The sequence below is a fragment of the Brassica napus genome, chromosome C1, assembly GCF_020379485.1.
Source record: "Brassica napus cultivar Da-Ae chromosome C1, Da-Ae, whole genome shotgun sequence".
Classification (NCBI taxonomy): Eukaryota; Viridiplantae; Streptophyta; class Magnoliopsida; order Brassicales; family Brassicaceae; genus Brassica; species Brassica napus.
Window position 1 is genome coordinate 26,703,281 of NC_063444.1, and position 15,997 is coordinate 26,719,277.

General features: G+C 34.3%; 1 protein-coding gene across 1 annotated transcript; it reads left to right on the forward strand.

Moving 5' to 3' along the window:
• The first annotated feature begins 7,687 nt into the window (after positions 1-7,687).
• Positions 7,688-9,157, forward strand: LOC106374631 (cell division control protein 48 homolog E-like). The gene is made up of 3 exons (XM_013814618.3): positions 7,688-8,135; positions 8,269-8,425; positions 8,690-9,157. Exons 1-3 carry the CDS (start codon positions 8,107-8,109, stop codon positions 8,957-8,959), a joined length of 456 nt encoding a protein of 151 aa, XP_013670072.1. The 5' UTR covers positions 7,688-8,106; the 3' UTR covers positions 8,960-9,157.
• The last annotated feature ends 6,840 nt before the right edge of the window (positions 9,158-15,997 follow it).

A 15,997-nucleotide genomic window follows, 5' to 3' on the forward strand; every position in this document is an offset into this window, starting at 1 on the left:
AGAGTGATCCGTTCCTAGGGTCCTTCAAAAGGGGTCGGAGATATTGGCCCCGTCGATTGAGTTCGGGTTAGATCGTCGGCAGGCTTCCTTTCTCCAGGGCGATTCCAGACTCGAGCTCCGGTTCGGTCAGGGATCGAGGTCCGATCTGGAACCCAGGTTTGCTCTGGTGCCCAGGTCCGATCTGGTACCGAGGTCCGATCTGGTACTGAGGTCCGATCTGACCCTCGATCCTGGTTTGAGGTTCCGATCGAAGGGATCCGTTACGTTTGGGTTGTTTCGACCGTCCCATCAGCACCTGTCGGTCCAGTGGGTAAGTTTTCGGTTCTTGGGTCAGATCCAGCAAGATCGACGTCGTTGATTCTTGATTGCTGGGTTCCGATGGTTTGATTGGGATCCATAGTCGCGCTTAGGAAACTTAGATCAGTTTCTTAGCAAAGATATTTTTCGCTTATCTTCCCCACAGATGGCGCCAAAATGTAGATCCTAAAATCTACATTAAGTATTTTATAGTGATTGAAAGTTTAATCTGGAGCAGAAAAAGATGATGTGGGCAGCGATATCTTTAGAACACAACGATATAATCAGATTCCAGTAGGCAAAGATGGATTTTTATAGATTAATAAGATCGAATACACCAAGAGGAATAAGATCCAACATTACAAACGAGGTCGATAAGAGAAAAGACTTAAAGCGAAGTCAAACGCGGTTGATGTGTGTGTATTGCTCTCTGTCCTTCTTCGTATCAATCGATCTCTTCTTATAGCGGATCGATTCCGGATTTCTCTCAACCTCTCTGCGATCTCCTGCTCTTCAAAATCTATCTCATTTTGTTCGCCGGAGTCGGGCCTCTTCATTAGTTGCGCGGCCCAGGTTACTATGGCCTAATTACATAGTTGAACGAAATGGGGTCCAACAATTTTTATGCTTAAATAATAAATAAAACAGTCACATTAGGTTGAATATACAACTTCTAGAATCCAACATATAAAATACATCAACAATACATATTCAAAATTTATAGATCTACCTTTAAATGAGAAAAAGATGAGAACCATATAATGAAAAATCTGCAAAAACAAGATAAATTAGTTAGAAAGAGATAAGAAAAAAAAAGAGGAATTGATATAAATTTGGTGTTTTCAAGTTCAAAGAGACTGAAGAGGAGTTGAAGAATTTTAGAGTCAGAAACATTATACTTTTGTTGCAGCCATTTGAGAGGAAGAGATAAAATGATTAAATTTTATTTATATAAAAAGTCAAATTCCAATTAAGTGAGACATTTTTGATTTAGAAGACTTCCCTGGAAGTCGTCCAACATAAAATGCATTAGAAGACTTCCAGAGCAGTCTTCCGTGGAAGTCTTTTAGCATAAAATGCATTAGAAGCCTTCAAAGAAAGTCTTACATGGAAGTCTTCTAACATTGTTCCTTACTTGATCTTCCATCTCATGGGCCAGTGTATACTTGGAGCAACAAAAGGAGTGAAGGGATAATCTCCAAGAAGCTTGATTGGGCCTTGTTTAATGACTATTGGCTCAACTCCTTTCCTCAATCGTACAATGTGTTTGAAGCAGGGGGGTGTTCAGATCATTTACGAATTACGATGTAGGATACATTTGAGTTCTGAGCAGAGGCGACCAAAGCGGCCTTTTAAATTTGTTAATGTGGTGGCGGGTCCAGAAGGTTTCTTACCAATGATGTCGCAGTACTGGATGACGACGGAACTCATATATTCATCGACCTCATCTCTATATAGATTCTCCAAAAAATTGAAGAACCTGAAGCCTGAGATTCGGACTTTAGCAAAGGAGAGTATGGGGAACCTTACTACAAAAATGAAGGAAGCATATGCAGAGCTTTGTTTAAAACAAGAGCAATGTATGCAGAATCCTTCAGAGAGAAACTCAGAAGAAGAAAATAGAGCCTATGAGAGATGGGATAAAGTATCAGGTCTGGAGGAAAATTTCTTAAAGCAAAAATCAAAGGTGCATTGATTTAATGTTGATGACAAAAATAACAAGGTGTTTCATAGAGCAGCCACTACTCGAGACATTCAGAACTCGATCAAGGAAGTTGTATCTCGAGATGGAAGAGTGGTACAAAAACCAGACGAGATCAAAGAAGAAGCAGAGGGTTTTTTTAAGGAATTTTTGCAGCATAAGCCAGATGGGTATACGATTGAGTTCTTTAAGTCAGCATGGCCGATCATTGGAAAGGAATTCATTATCTCCATCAAATCTTTTTTCGAGAAAGGTTTTTTGCCTAAAGGCATCAACTCAACAATTCTGGTGCTGATACCTAAGAAGACTCCAGCTCGTGAGATGTGAGATTATCGCCCGATATCTTGCTGCAATGTCATCTATAAAGTCATCTCAAAGCTCATTCCCAACAGAGTAAATAATACTCTTCATGACTTCATCGCATTGAATCAATCAACTTTTGTAAAAGGCAGACTTCTTATTGAGAATCTCATACTTGCTACTGAGCTGTTGAAAGATTATCATAAGAATTCTATCTCAAGGCGGTGTGCTTTGAAAATTGACATCTCCAAGGCTTTTGATTCAGTCCAATGGACTTTTCTTTTGAAAACACTTGATGCAATGAATTTTTCAGGAAAATTCATTCACTGGATCTCTCTTTGTATCACGACAGCTTCCTTCTCTATTCAGGTGAATGGCGAGCTTGTTGGATATTTTCAAAGTGAGAGAGGGTTAAGGCAGGGATGTGCTCTCTCATCCTACCTTTTTGTCATCTGCATGGACGTGCTGTCAAAGCTTTTGGACAGATCTGCTCAAAGACATCAGCTCAGTTACCACCCTAAGTGCAAGAACTTGAGCCTCACGCACTTAAGTTTTGCGGACAATATTATGGTGTTCACGGATAGGAGAGTAAGATCAATAGACAGCATAGTGGCTGTATTTGATTATTTTGCAAAAATCTCGGGCCTAAGGATCAGTACGGAGAAGTCAACAATCTATTACACGGGTATATCATAGGAAGAACAACAGCAGCTAATAAATCAGTTTCAGTTTGCTTCGGGGATACTATCGTGCGGAATTGGTTTTTTTTTGTTGACAAATTTATTATCATGTATATTTGTTCACTATATTTAGGAATGAACGTTCGATTTTTGGTTTGATTCCAGATTCTTTTTCGGCTTAGTTCTGGTTCGCTTATAGTTTTTTGTTTAAAAAAATATAGAAAATGTTCGGTTATTTATGAATTTGGGTTTAGTCTAGATTTAGTTGTTTTGGTTTTGGTTTGGTTCAAATAATAATGGTAGAAATAGATAAAAAAAAAAAAATTCCGAGTTCAAATCGATAATTTTCTCATCAATTGTTAATTTTGTTGCAATTTGTTTTATATGTACGTTACCTCGTTCATTACCTCACTGAACCATTCCAGTGATCTCTTTTCTCTTGTTAATTACCCAATAGAAATAAGCTCGTTTTGTATTGCTTCTATGGACATCAAATTGTGGTTGGTACCGTCTTCGATGGATTTTTGGTTCTCGATGTTGTTAATGTAAAGGACGTCCCTAAGTATACTAATTAATGGGTTCACACTGATCTCTAAACCTACCAGAAGCAATACATCGTAGTTTCTATAATTTTGTTCCGGGGTCATCGATCAACACCCTCAGAAACTTTTCCATGCATGTATATACTGATTTATATTTAAAAATGAACAACATTTGTTTAATTGATACATAACAGAATTCTGGAAAACAAAAATCACGCTTGACATGGAAACATTTGAGCTTAAAACATAGACACGTTTAGTTAAAAAAATTTCTTTTACAGATGTTCATATAAGAAAATATACACACATTAAGTAATATCTTATTATATTGAACTTGTTTGGCAAAAAGAAATTATTATATGTAATGTGAAACAACTACATATGCAAAAATGCACCTTCAAAGTCTTTTCAAGTTAGTACGTAAATGTCATGATCTTTGTTAAGGGAAAAAGTGAAGCTTTTAAGGTCGTACAACCTTTTTTTTTGGCATCAAGGTCGTACAAATTGTTAGTGGAGATTAATGCTAATTTTTTTTTGTGCTGTGTACGAAAGTATTGAAATAACAAAAGCAGATATTATCAAGCTTAAGTTCATTACGAAAATAAGTCTTCTAATTTACTTCGATAGGACCTTGTGTAGACTAATAATATATATATATACCTAACAATTTTTAGTTTTAATGTTTATTTTTATTAAAAAGTTAAATTATTAAATTATACACAAATTTTAAATTAATTTTATAATATAAAAGGTGGAGTGCGATCTACTACCTCCATTCCTGAAAGTAAGATGTCTTAGATTTTTTTTTTGTTCCACAAAGATAGATTTTCTATATTGTTAAGATACTTTTTTATTGGTGGAAAGTTATTGGAAAGCGTATAAAAAGTAAAAAATAAATTAAATTATAAACATTTATTAAATTCTTAATAAGCGTGCATACTCTAGAAAATCTTACTTTCAGGAACAGAGGGAGTATATAGAACCTCAGATTGGGTAAGCAAAAAAGTTCCATTAATGAAATCAAATAGTGTATAGAAATGGAGAGGGGATTGATTGCTGGGGACGGGATTGATTGCTAGTAAGCCAGAACGGTGAACGCATGAAACGAAGACGACGGAGAAGACGAAGAGAAAGGAGCCGATACTCGATTTTGGACATCGCGTGTCTGGCGTGGCGGAGAGCTGTTCTCCTATTGGCCAGTTTTTTAATCTGACGTGGACACCTCTCTACTCCTCATGTAACCTTTTTAGTATTAGTTAGATAAGTCTTCTAATTTACTTCGATAGGAGTAGTTGATTATATGCACCTTGTGCAGACTAATAATATATATATACCTAACAATTTTTAGTTTTAATGTTTATTTTTATTAAAAAGTTAAATTATTAAATTAGACACAAATTTTAAATTAATTTTATAATATAAAATTTTGATATTCTATTCATATTGGTAATCAATGTATTAAATTTACTCTTTTATTTCATAGTTGTATCTATGGGATATAGATGTTGGATCAAAATCTTATATATACATATATACACTTAATGTATTTGTGGACTGAAAAGAAAAGAATTATAAACAATCACAACATAATATTAGTCATTAAAATTTTAAACTAAATATAAGATAAAAGTAATTATGAAATTATTGGTAGATATTATTAATATCAATTGTTAATATTTATTTATTAATTAAATATTCTAAATTTTTTGACAAGTATATATATTATAATATATATATATATATTTTAAATAACAGTATATATATATATCAGTTGAATAAGTTAATGTTTATTGATTATCTTAAATATAATTATATTTATTAAATAAAATTTTAAATAATTATATTAATTACATTAATGATTTATCCTAAAATCATGGACAAGATGACAAGTAATCAAATTCATTTCTCAAATAACAATATACAATATAACCTCTTTAAATTAATACTCTATAAATTAATATACACTAAAAATCTCTATAAAATAATATAATTTTATAGTCCCGAATCGAGTTTTTGGTTCAATTAGTATATCGATAAATTAATATCTCTATAAATTAATAAAAAAATTATAGTTTTGGTGTAGTTCCGACATTATTAATTTATAGAGGTTTCACTGTAGATACATTATCGTGTTAATAAACATATAATAAAGTGGTTTTCATTTTGTTTCGAAGCTTTTCACTGGAGCATTGTATTTTCCCAAACAGTAGTATGTTTGCAAGTGGTAAGCTTCTTTGATGGATTTTCAACATATTGGTGACTACATGTACGTTGTTAATCCAGCTTCCTGTTTCCTCTCTACCAGCAGCTGCCATTCAAGTTCCTCAATCTAGCAGATAAAGTGATATGTGATAGTTTCAGAAAAGATGAAATGTACTAAACCCATGTTCCTCTTGCGGTTATGGTAAATACTTTTACCTTTTCTTGAAGGGTTTGTTCTTAGTGTCTCGTTCCTTGATCTTTGGTTGTAAACCGAACATGGTCTCCATTATCTCATATTTTCGTATTTTTCTTTAATATTTTTCTTCCATTTTTCAACCTACAAAAAATAACACAACCCATATGTGGAAATGTCAACTTGAATTTAGGTTACTATTTTTCTCATATATCAAGATTTCAGTATTGTCTAGCTGCTTCTTGGCAGGCCCCAACTCTATCCCTCTAACTATGGTAGCAAAATTCAGTGAGTTTAGCGTTTCGTTTTTGTCCTTCTCGTTAGAGTCTCATCACACAAACAAGAATGTAACAGGACAATAATTCACAAAATCAAATCAAACCAAAGTTAGATCTAGATTATTCAAATTGAAATTATATGACTTTCAGGCAGTCCGGAACAAATTTCAATCGATTTCAATACACAAAACCTTAACAACCTAGATGGAACTTGCGGTCACACTTAAAGCTAGCCCATGCTCGAACGCCATCTTCAGCGACCCTCTTGAGACAAATCAAACACACAACCAAGCTAAAACCATCTCCTTCGACGCAAGAATAATCATTGGTGACACCACCTTTGTCGGCGAGATCATTGTCGCCCTAATCGATTTAGAACCGTGTTGCATAAACCCTATAACCAAAACCCAGTTAAAAACAATTGAATCAGTTAAGTTTGGTTTAAATTAGATCTGATTTAATTTTAAGGATTTTCCGAGCCATAAAATGTAAATATAATGAAATTTGTATTTTAATCCAGATTTTAACGTAAGTAATCGTATGTTTTAATCAATAAGTTCAAAAATTAATGACAATATTTTACGGTAGATAGAAATAAGAATTTAGGGATCCGATTGGTAATGGTTGTAGCTTTAAATTTTTGCTGTAAAAAAAGATCTGTAGACTTTTTGATGTGGCTTTAAATTTTATTACTGTAGAATTTTATGGAAAGCACTAAAAAATTGCTTTAGATATTTGGCTCTACAGAGCACTTTTACAACTGTAGATTATTTCAAGAGCTCTGGTTTCAAAAAAAAAAATTTAAAGCTTGATTGCTCTGAATTTGGTGCCGTAGAAATAAATATGGCTGTGGACAGCACCTACAACAACTACCAATCACCCCCTATATTATAGGGTCTGATTGGTAATGGCTGTAGCTTTAAAATTTTTGCTGTAGAAAAAAATTTGTAAACTTTTTGTTGTGACTTTAGATTTTATTGCTGTAGAATTTTATGGAAAGCACTAAAAATTGCTTTGGATATTTGGCTCTGCAGAGCACTTGTATAGCTGTAAGTCATTTCAAAAGCTGTGGTTTCAAAAAAAAATTTAAAACTTGATTGCTCTGAATTTGGTGCTTTAGAAATAAATAGGACTGTTGACATCCCCTACAGCAACTACCAATCACCTCCGTAATAATATAGTTGCTGCTGCTCTCTGATAAAGCTATCCACCTTAGCATCATGTGGGTCCCATAAAGGTAAAAAAAATTTTGGTCAACATTTTTATCTTTTGATTTGTAATACCATGTTTTGTTTACTATCAAATGGGCTTCGTAACAAAATTGAAGAAAATGCCCAGTTGACCTCTTTAGTCCGTAAGCTTTCTCTTGTAAGGAAATCTAAAAGCATCTTTATCGCTCTCTTTTGAGCGTCTATCAGGGGGGAGAGCCCACGGTTCAGAAAAAACAGTATGTTATATGTGTAAAATAAAAGATGTGTATTGTGTGTTTTTTGCACTGTTCACGGGCCCCACTGACACGTGTCGGTCCGCGATTGATGCGTTTTATAATTTTATTTTATTTTAATCAGGAAAAAAGATAATAAATAATACAAAAGTAAAAAATAAGAAACTGTTTTTTTAATGAGGTTTAGGGACAAAGATGCTCTAAGATTTTCATCATCTGTTCATACTCATTTGACAGCACACAGAGTGACGTTTGGATTTTCGTTAGCAGTTTATCTTCTTCAACCTCTACATCTCCCCATCTTTAATCAATTCATCATTAATGGTCCAAGAAAGACAGGTATAAAATCACGACATAATCGCAGTTCAAGGTTCATCTCTAATTGGATCTCTCTAGACACAGAGTCGCAACTCTCTCTCTCTCTCTCTCTCTCTCTCTCTCTCTCTCTGGTCAATTTCGGCAATCACCATGTCAAACCAACCTGAATCTTCCGACTTGTAAGTCTCCCCCCAGATCTTATCGTTTCGTTTTACGACCATAAAGTTTCGAACTTTCTTATCAAGATTAGGGTTTATAGTTGATCTCTCCTCTATAAGCTGGTTTTGACTCATCTGGTTTTGTTACATGAAGTAAGAATGATTTCAACTCAGCTATCCTTGAGAGGAAGAAGTCTCCTAATCGATTTGTTGTTGACGAAGCCATTGACGATGACAACTCTTCCTTCTCTCTCCATCACTCCACCATGGAAAAAGCTGCAGCTTTTCCGGGTGATGCAATTCTCATCAAGGTTTGTTTTTGTATTCTTTTTTTTTTCATATCTTAAGTCTGAATTGCTGGAATCTGAGATTGAATGTTGGTTTAATTGTTACCAAATTAGGGTTTTTGCTTGCTTGATTGATGAATTGTTACGTGATTGCACTTCTTCTCTCTTGATTTGTTGATGAATTCTACATCACTAAGACTTCTTTTCTATTGTTATTATCTTTGTAAATGCATGGAGTTAGGGTCTAATTGTCATGTCATGAAAAATGATCCACTTCTGGCTTTGCAGGCTAAGAAAAGGAAGGACATTGTCTTCATTTTGTTTGCTGATGAATCATGTGAGGATCCTAAGATCAGAATGAACAAGATCGTAAGGTCCAACTTGAGGGTTAGACTGGGTGATGTCATATTGTCATCTCTGCTCACCAATGCCCTGACATCAAGTACTGAAAGCGTGTGCACTAGGTTGCACGGGTACGTCGGGTTGGTGCCGTCTCACGTACCGGGTTCGGCGAGGGCACGGGTACTCCTCGAAACGTCCCCAATACGTCTCGAGTAATGCAGGGACGGCAAAGACTTATATGGGGACGGATCTGTGAGTTGACCGAGTCGTCTCAGAAACATTTCTAAGCCATGTTCTTGATATTTTGCTCGAAATATGATTAAGAAGGTTACATCTATCATTTACATGTTAAAAGCAATCAAAATGAGATAATGGAAACATAGAAATCAAGTAATGAAATTTCTGGTGGCCATAGATTTGGGTTGCAGATCTTCTGGGTGGAGAAGATAAAGGGTCAATGACTATTTTACCATTCATTAATAGAAATGGAAAAACTAATTATATGTTTATGAAGTCATGAAATTCAAGTAATGAAATTTAACACGTTTCTTTACCCAAACTAGAGAAGTCAAACTTATTATCAAATGTTGACTAACTGAACTACTGTGTTTTTCTGAAATATTTTCAGAAACAAATACTTTCGCCATCACATTGGTTTATTCTAATGTTTTAAAAAGATTAAATTAAATTTGAATATAGATTTTATCTTACTTTTATGTTTAACTGATTATATATATATATGTATATCTATATTTGTTGCCGTATCTAAAATTTTTGGTTTTGTTTTCCGTCCCCGTTCCCGACCCCGTTTCCAGTCCCCGTATCCGTGCCAGGGCTGCTTAGCGTGTGCATCTCTTGCCTGTTGATGATACTGTTGAAGGTGTTACTGGAAACCTCTTTGATGCTTACCTACAACGTAAGTTAGATCGAATCTTTAATTCTCTTTCATATCATTCATTATCAATCTCTATCTTTTGGAGTGTATGTTTGTTGCTTTTATGTCACTATTATAAGTTTTGAATGCCATATGTGAGAGGACGAATGAGGAGTATGGAGTTCAAAGTTATCGAGACTGATCCAGCTGAGTACTGTGTGGTCGCTCCAGATACATATATTCTCTGTGAGGGTGTACCAATTTCGTGGGAGGATGAAGAAAGGCTGGCTGATGTTGGTGATGTCAGGAAACAGATGGCTCAGATTTGAGAACCTCCTTTTAAGGCATCCATCCACAACTATGCAAGTCAACTGGTGTGAAACCACCAAAGGGTATTCAGAACCTCCTGGACCCGGAAAGACTCATTTGCTGCACTGTGGCTAATGAAACTGGAGCGTTTTTTCTGTATTAATGGACCAGAGATCATGTCGAAACTGGCTGGTGAGAGTGAGAGCAACCGCATGAAAGCTTTTGAAGAGGCTAAGAAGAACGATCCTTCCATCATATTTATTGATGAGATGGATTCTATTGCACCTAAGAGAAGACTAATGCGGAGAGATAACTCTCGTATCATATTTCCTGCAACTATTTATTATTGGGGGGATATTTATTTTGTTTTCTAATAGTTAATGAAGTGTGGACGGGATTTTCAGAATTGGTCATGTTGTTAACTAATTCCATTAAAACATGTTCACAAAGAAACACAAAATATGTTAACATAGCATCATCACTTGGAAACATATTTAGGACCCTATTTGGATTTTTAAATTTGAAACCAAATATGGATGACTGAAATCATACAGGGCCAAATGTTTTTATAACAAACGAAAATGGAAACACTCACATCTATTTGGAAATGACATAACCATGTCCACTTTTAATCACTATGATGTTTGCTTGATGCACACGTTCCATAATATACATTATACTATGAATTCTATGCCTCAAACCCTGGGTGAGAGAAATAAAAAAACAACCTGGTAACTCACATGAATGATATAAACTTTTAACACAAAAAAAAGAATCATGTAGTCAATTATTCTTGAAGATAATAGAGTTGATTGAGTACAAAATTAATATATGTTTCATTGATCTTGCTTACAGTAAAATTATGAAAAAATGTTGGCATCCTAATAACGAAAGACCTAAATAACCATACTTCAATACACCACACAATCATATTCAAGTACAAATAAAATTACGAAAAAAATGCTACATATAACGAAACACCTAAATAACCATACTTCAATACACCACCACAATCATATTCAAGTACAAATCTTAGCAAAGTAAAGACCACAACAAAATACTACATTACCAACATTTATACAGAGCAACAATCTACGTTGCACGGAAGCTTCATCGGACGTCCGCTTCCCGCTTCGGAACCGGAATCGGAATCGGAACCTTGTGGAAACTTACGGAATCTCGCTTCCAGAACGCTTCCAAAATATTCTTTTTAAAAACACGTTGGAAGCTTATGATTCCGTTTTGAAATCACGCTTCCGTTCTTTAAAAAAATACAAGGTTGAATATCAATAAAAATATAATCGTAGTTATTAATTTCTGTAAAATCAAAATTTTAATAGTAATGAATAGAGAGGATATAAATATTAAAATTAATACTATAAATTATCTTTATGTATTGAGGTTTTTACTAAACATATATCATATATTCAAATATATTGTGTCAATTATTTATGAAGAATTAACAATAATTAATATAATAATTTCTTTTAAACTTAATTTATGTCTATTTTCACAGTTTTAATATGAAATCATTACAAAATTATTACAAATGAATAAATAATTTATTTAAATTTATAACTTATAATTTTTAGTCCTAATTTTTTTTAAAGAAAATCTTATATTTTAATATATATATATATATACATATATATACATACATATGGATATACGCTTCCAATACGTACCCGCTTCCTAATTTTTCAAAAAATCTCGCTTCTGCGCTTCCATACGCTTCCGCTTCCGCGTACCCGCTTCCGTTTCCATGTAAGATAGGCAACAATCACATTCCGACCCCGCGCCTGGTATAAAATAATAGATTAGATGTTTATTCTGTTAATGGGCTTTGAACTTTAAAAAGTGGCGACGCTTTGATAATATCAGGATCAATATTATTTAATACCACAAATTGCAACGTGGCAATGTTTGCTTGGAAGTAACCAGCTCCTCACCGCTATAATGAAATGGATCTTTCATTTGAATTCGATATTTTTCAAAAAGAAAAAAAGCAAAGATATTTGATTCTGATCAATTCTTTTTTTGTAACGAATTGAAATTCTGATAAATTATGAAAAAGTCTTATGTTATTTCTTTTTTTTTCTAGATGGAATATATACTTTTTGTCTATTTTAACTGCCTTTGTTTTTTCATGTAATTATGTTGCCCCATTAAACTGATAAATATCCCCTTTTTCTTACACTAGGGGCGTAGTCCGCGGAGATATTGACAAATACATACGTTGTTGTGATTCTAAAATATTATAGGAGGTGGAGTCAAGTGTTTAATTTAATATAGTCGTAGACTCGTAGTGGTTATCAGAATAGATGTATAAGAAGTAGAGAAGGGGTAATGTGAATCATACAAATATGAATATATTGACAGCCAACAATCAGCTAAAAGTGAGCATGTTCGTTTTGGATATAAACTCATAGTACTGATTAAACCTCTTAAGTTGTTTCATTAATTTTGACCAAATTAAAAAAAAAAAAGTTGTTTCATTAATAATTGACATTTAATATTTTTTGGTGTCTAAATTTTCTAATCAATTTTAATATAATGGCTGTAAAAGAGGGAACATTCATGCAAGGTCTACGTGAATCTTCTATGGTTACGTGACATATGTTTTACTATGCGAACATGCAGTTGTGCATTTTGATAATGTATCTTTCATGTCCTCCGCAACTTCTTTTATCATTCAATTTCTTTCTTGTTATCAATATATGACTTCACCAAGTTGCAAGAACATTAATTTTAGTATCTTTCATGTCCTCCTCAACTTTCTTTTATCACTCACTTTTTTTCCTTCTACTTATTATGAAACTTAAAGTAAATAGTTACATTTTATAATTTTAATAATAAAATAAATAAACAAATAAATGTTAATTGAAATATTTTAACAAATACTAAAAATAATAAAAATTGTGCAAATTTATTTTATTTTTATTTATTAAATATTTAAATGTATTTATATTATTTTACCTTTTTCATCCTGAATTTTAGTAACCAATAAAATATATAATCAAACTATATGATGATGGTTGGTGCAAGAAAGATTAGATATTGAGATTCTCATACCAATTTTAACAATAAAATTATATTATGTTTGATTTAATGGTTGAAATTAAAAGAGAGTAATACACATTTGCAAAATAAACTATTTTAATTGATTCTCTTTGTAGTACCCTATTTTATTAGTTTCCAAATCTCAAATAGAGAAGACAACAAAAAAAACTTATAACTTGATCAATTTTTTATTTTGTGCTAACACTTCGGTTTTTGTTTGTTATTTGTATTGAAAAAGATAAAATCTTTTTCTTCATAAAATAATTAGGAACCAAATAATTAGAAGACGTCCAAAGGTTGAATCATATAGTTGAAAACGTCCAGAGGATCAACAGAATTACTAAGACCATCATTAACGCTGAAACCGTTTAGGTGGTTTCTTAGAAATTCTTTTTTATTTTATTTTTTATTTTTTTTGTCTGAAAAAAAAATCAAAAAGGAACCAATCGCGGACCGCCACGTGTCAGTAGGGCCCGCGAACAGTGCAAAAACCTCTCCAAGATCGGTCCTTATTTCATACTTTCTGTGACCGGTTTTTAATGGTTTTGTTGGACTCACGCACTAATTTTTCTTTAGAAACCACCTAAACTACCGTGATAATCCTGCTCTAATAAAGTGTCTGAGTTATTAATAAAGTGTCTAATGGAATAAAAACAAACTGAGAATACAGCACTTGGTGATGTCATCACCCCATACTTACACATAAACTTCCAAGGAAAACCAAAACATAATTTCTTCACTCGCAAGAAAAGAAAATTCAGATTTAAAATGCCCAAATTACGTAGAAACAGCTAAATCATGGCAGAAAGTCATGACGGTGAAATATATACATATGAAAAGACGACGATTAACCTGGTAATATATACATATTAAAGTGTTTAAAAAAACAAAAAAAAAGACGACGATTAACCTTATTCTTCCTCAAGTGTTTCCTATAAGTCTGCCTCCACGCTGACAATCCTCGCAAACGAATTTACGAAAGCTAATTTTCTCAGATACAACCCTGAAATATCGACTGGTTGTCTCACGAAGTTGGGGCTTGACCTTCTCGTTTTCTGATTGGCGGTGAAAACCGCAGCGGTGCGTCTTGGGAGAGCACAAACACTTTTGCTTCTGAAACGGCGGGTAGGAATTAGGGTAGTTTCCTAGAGATGCTCAACGGAGGTTGTATGATGACGACAATACATGTGGTTTTGGTTAATAATATACACAGCCCTAATTACGTTGCAAACTGATAACTCAAAACCCACTTAGCCAGTAGCCAAAATCTAGGAGTTTAAGTACTGGAATGATTCAGTTTACATGTCTTAAGGCAACTGACATGGCCAAAATAGCTCCCTTTCCATCTTCAGGAGGTTGAGTAATATGGTGTGCATCACCTAAATGCCAAGAAGATTTCATTCTGATGAAACTCAAAATGTGTTTTAGTATTATCCATGGAATAGTAAACTTTGTTTTTAATAATGTATGAGCCTAACCTCACATTCCATATCCACAAAGCTCAGCATAAACTTTTGCTCCACGTTTTTTTGCATGCTCAATTTCCTATTGTTTATAACCAGGAAATCAGAAGAGATTATGGCCAAGAAAACAGTTGTGGGGGATGACTTTAGAGTCTCACCTGCAATACTATAACCACTGAGCCTTCCCCTATCCTGCAACAAAATTAAAACTGTTATGACCTCAACATCTCCAAAACAGATTATTTCAAATAAACAACCAAGAATGTAACCCACAAAAAACGTTCCTGACCACAATCAAAAGGCCGTGAAGCTTCTTGCTGTGATGAACTATACTTAGTCGACAAAGCTCTTGATCTGGACAGAGAAAAGAGAATAATGAATTTGCAAGATAATTTTTCAAGGAAGCACACACAAAGTGTGTTAGTTATCTAGAGAATCCAGAAACAGAGAGAGCATCAATGCTGGACTCAGTTCCACCTGCTACCATAACATCTGCATCTCCAAACTGAATCATCCTAGAATTTTTTCGATCAAAGAGGACTTATATACCAATTTATGGCACTTTGCAACAGTCTGGCTAAACTGTTCAAAAGTTTCAGTAGGCATTCCGGCCAAGCGACTGAGCTCAATTTCATTCGAGCTTAACACGTCGACTGAGCTCATTAGAGATTGGCATATCCATTCCTCCCACGTCAAGGATGACCGGAACAACTGCTCTCTTCACAGCCTGCAACACATCCACCATAACCCTCAGTCTGTTCCATTGGCAATATCATCATGATGATTCAAATAATATATGATCAATCTACATTCCAGTTACAAATGCTATATCTTTTCCACGACACAGTTGCTCTATCTAATCCTAAAGATGCATCCTTTGAATAAAATCAAGATTGGAACCAGATAAATTTAAAAACTTGATACGAATCTTAGCAGCGATCTGAAGCTCATCACCACTCATCTTCTCAGACCACCCTCTCGTATTAGCACCAATCAGAAGCCTCTTGCCTGAAGCTTCGGGATACTTGTATAGGAGAATATAAAAGTTATTTCAAATAAGCAAGTAATGGTTAGCTTTACAGAATATTACTGGTCAGATGATGACTTACGGGTTGCAGAGCAACAGAGGCACACGGGTGGACCATTGGGTGATGGAACTTCTGATTCTGCGAAAACAACTGTAAGTGAACTGTATACTATTATTGGTAATGGTATGGACTCATGTCAACTGAATCCTCTGTTTTTCGCAGCACTTCTCTGGTGGTAATGGAAGCGGAGCCACCCCACATTCAGGAGGCCCAATCACCAATGACGTGGCCCCTCTGGATTCTGTTGACCATTGCCCATCTATGGGGGAGGCGCGGGAAGATGGCGTCGAAGATACGTCGGGTTCAGATGGTGGTCATGGCAAAACTCTTATAAGTTGTGAATCACACATATTTCATTTCAAATTAGTAGAAGGATATTAGAGTTACGTATACGCCAGGTTGCATGTAAACAAATCAAGTTTATTGCCTTTCTTAGTCTATACTATATGTTCATCAGTAT

Bases quoted from the DNA above. Each gene is read 5' to 3' on its own strand.
- LOC106374631 (XM_013814618.3), top strand. From the start codon at position 8,107: ATGTCAAACCAACCTGAATCTTCCGACTT. The intron at 8,136-8,268 runs GTAAGTCTCCCC...TGTTACATGAAG, and splicing joins CAACCTGAATCTTCCGACTT to TAAGAATGATTTCAACTCAG. The intron at 8,426-8,689 runs GTTTGTTTTTGT...CTGGCTTTGCAG, and splicing joins GTGATGCAATTCTCATCAAG to GCTAAGAAAAGGAAGGACAT.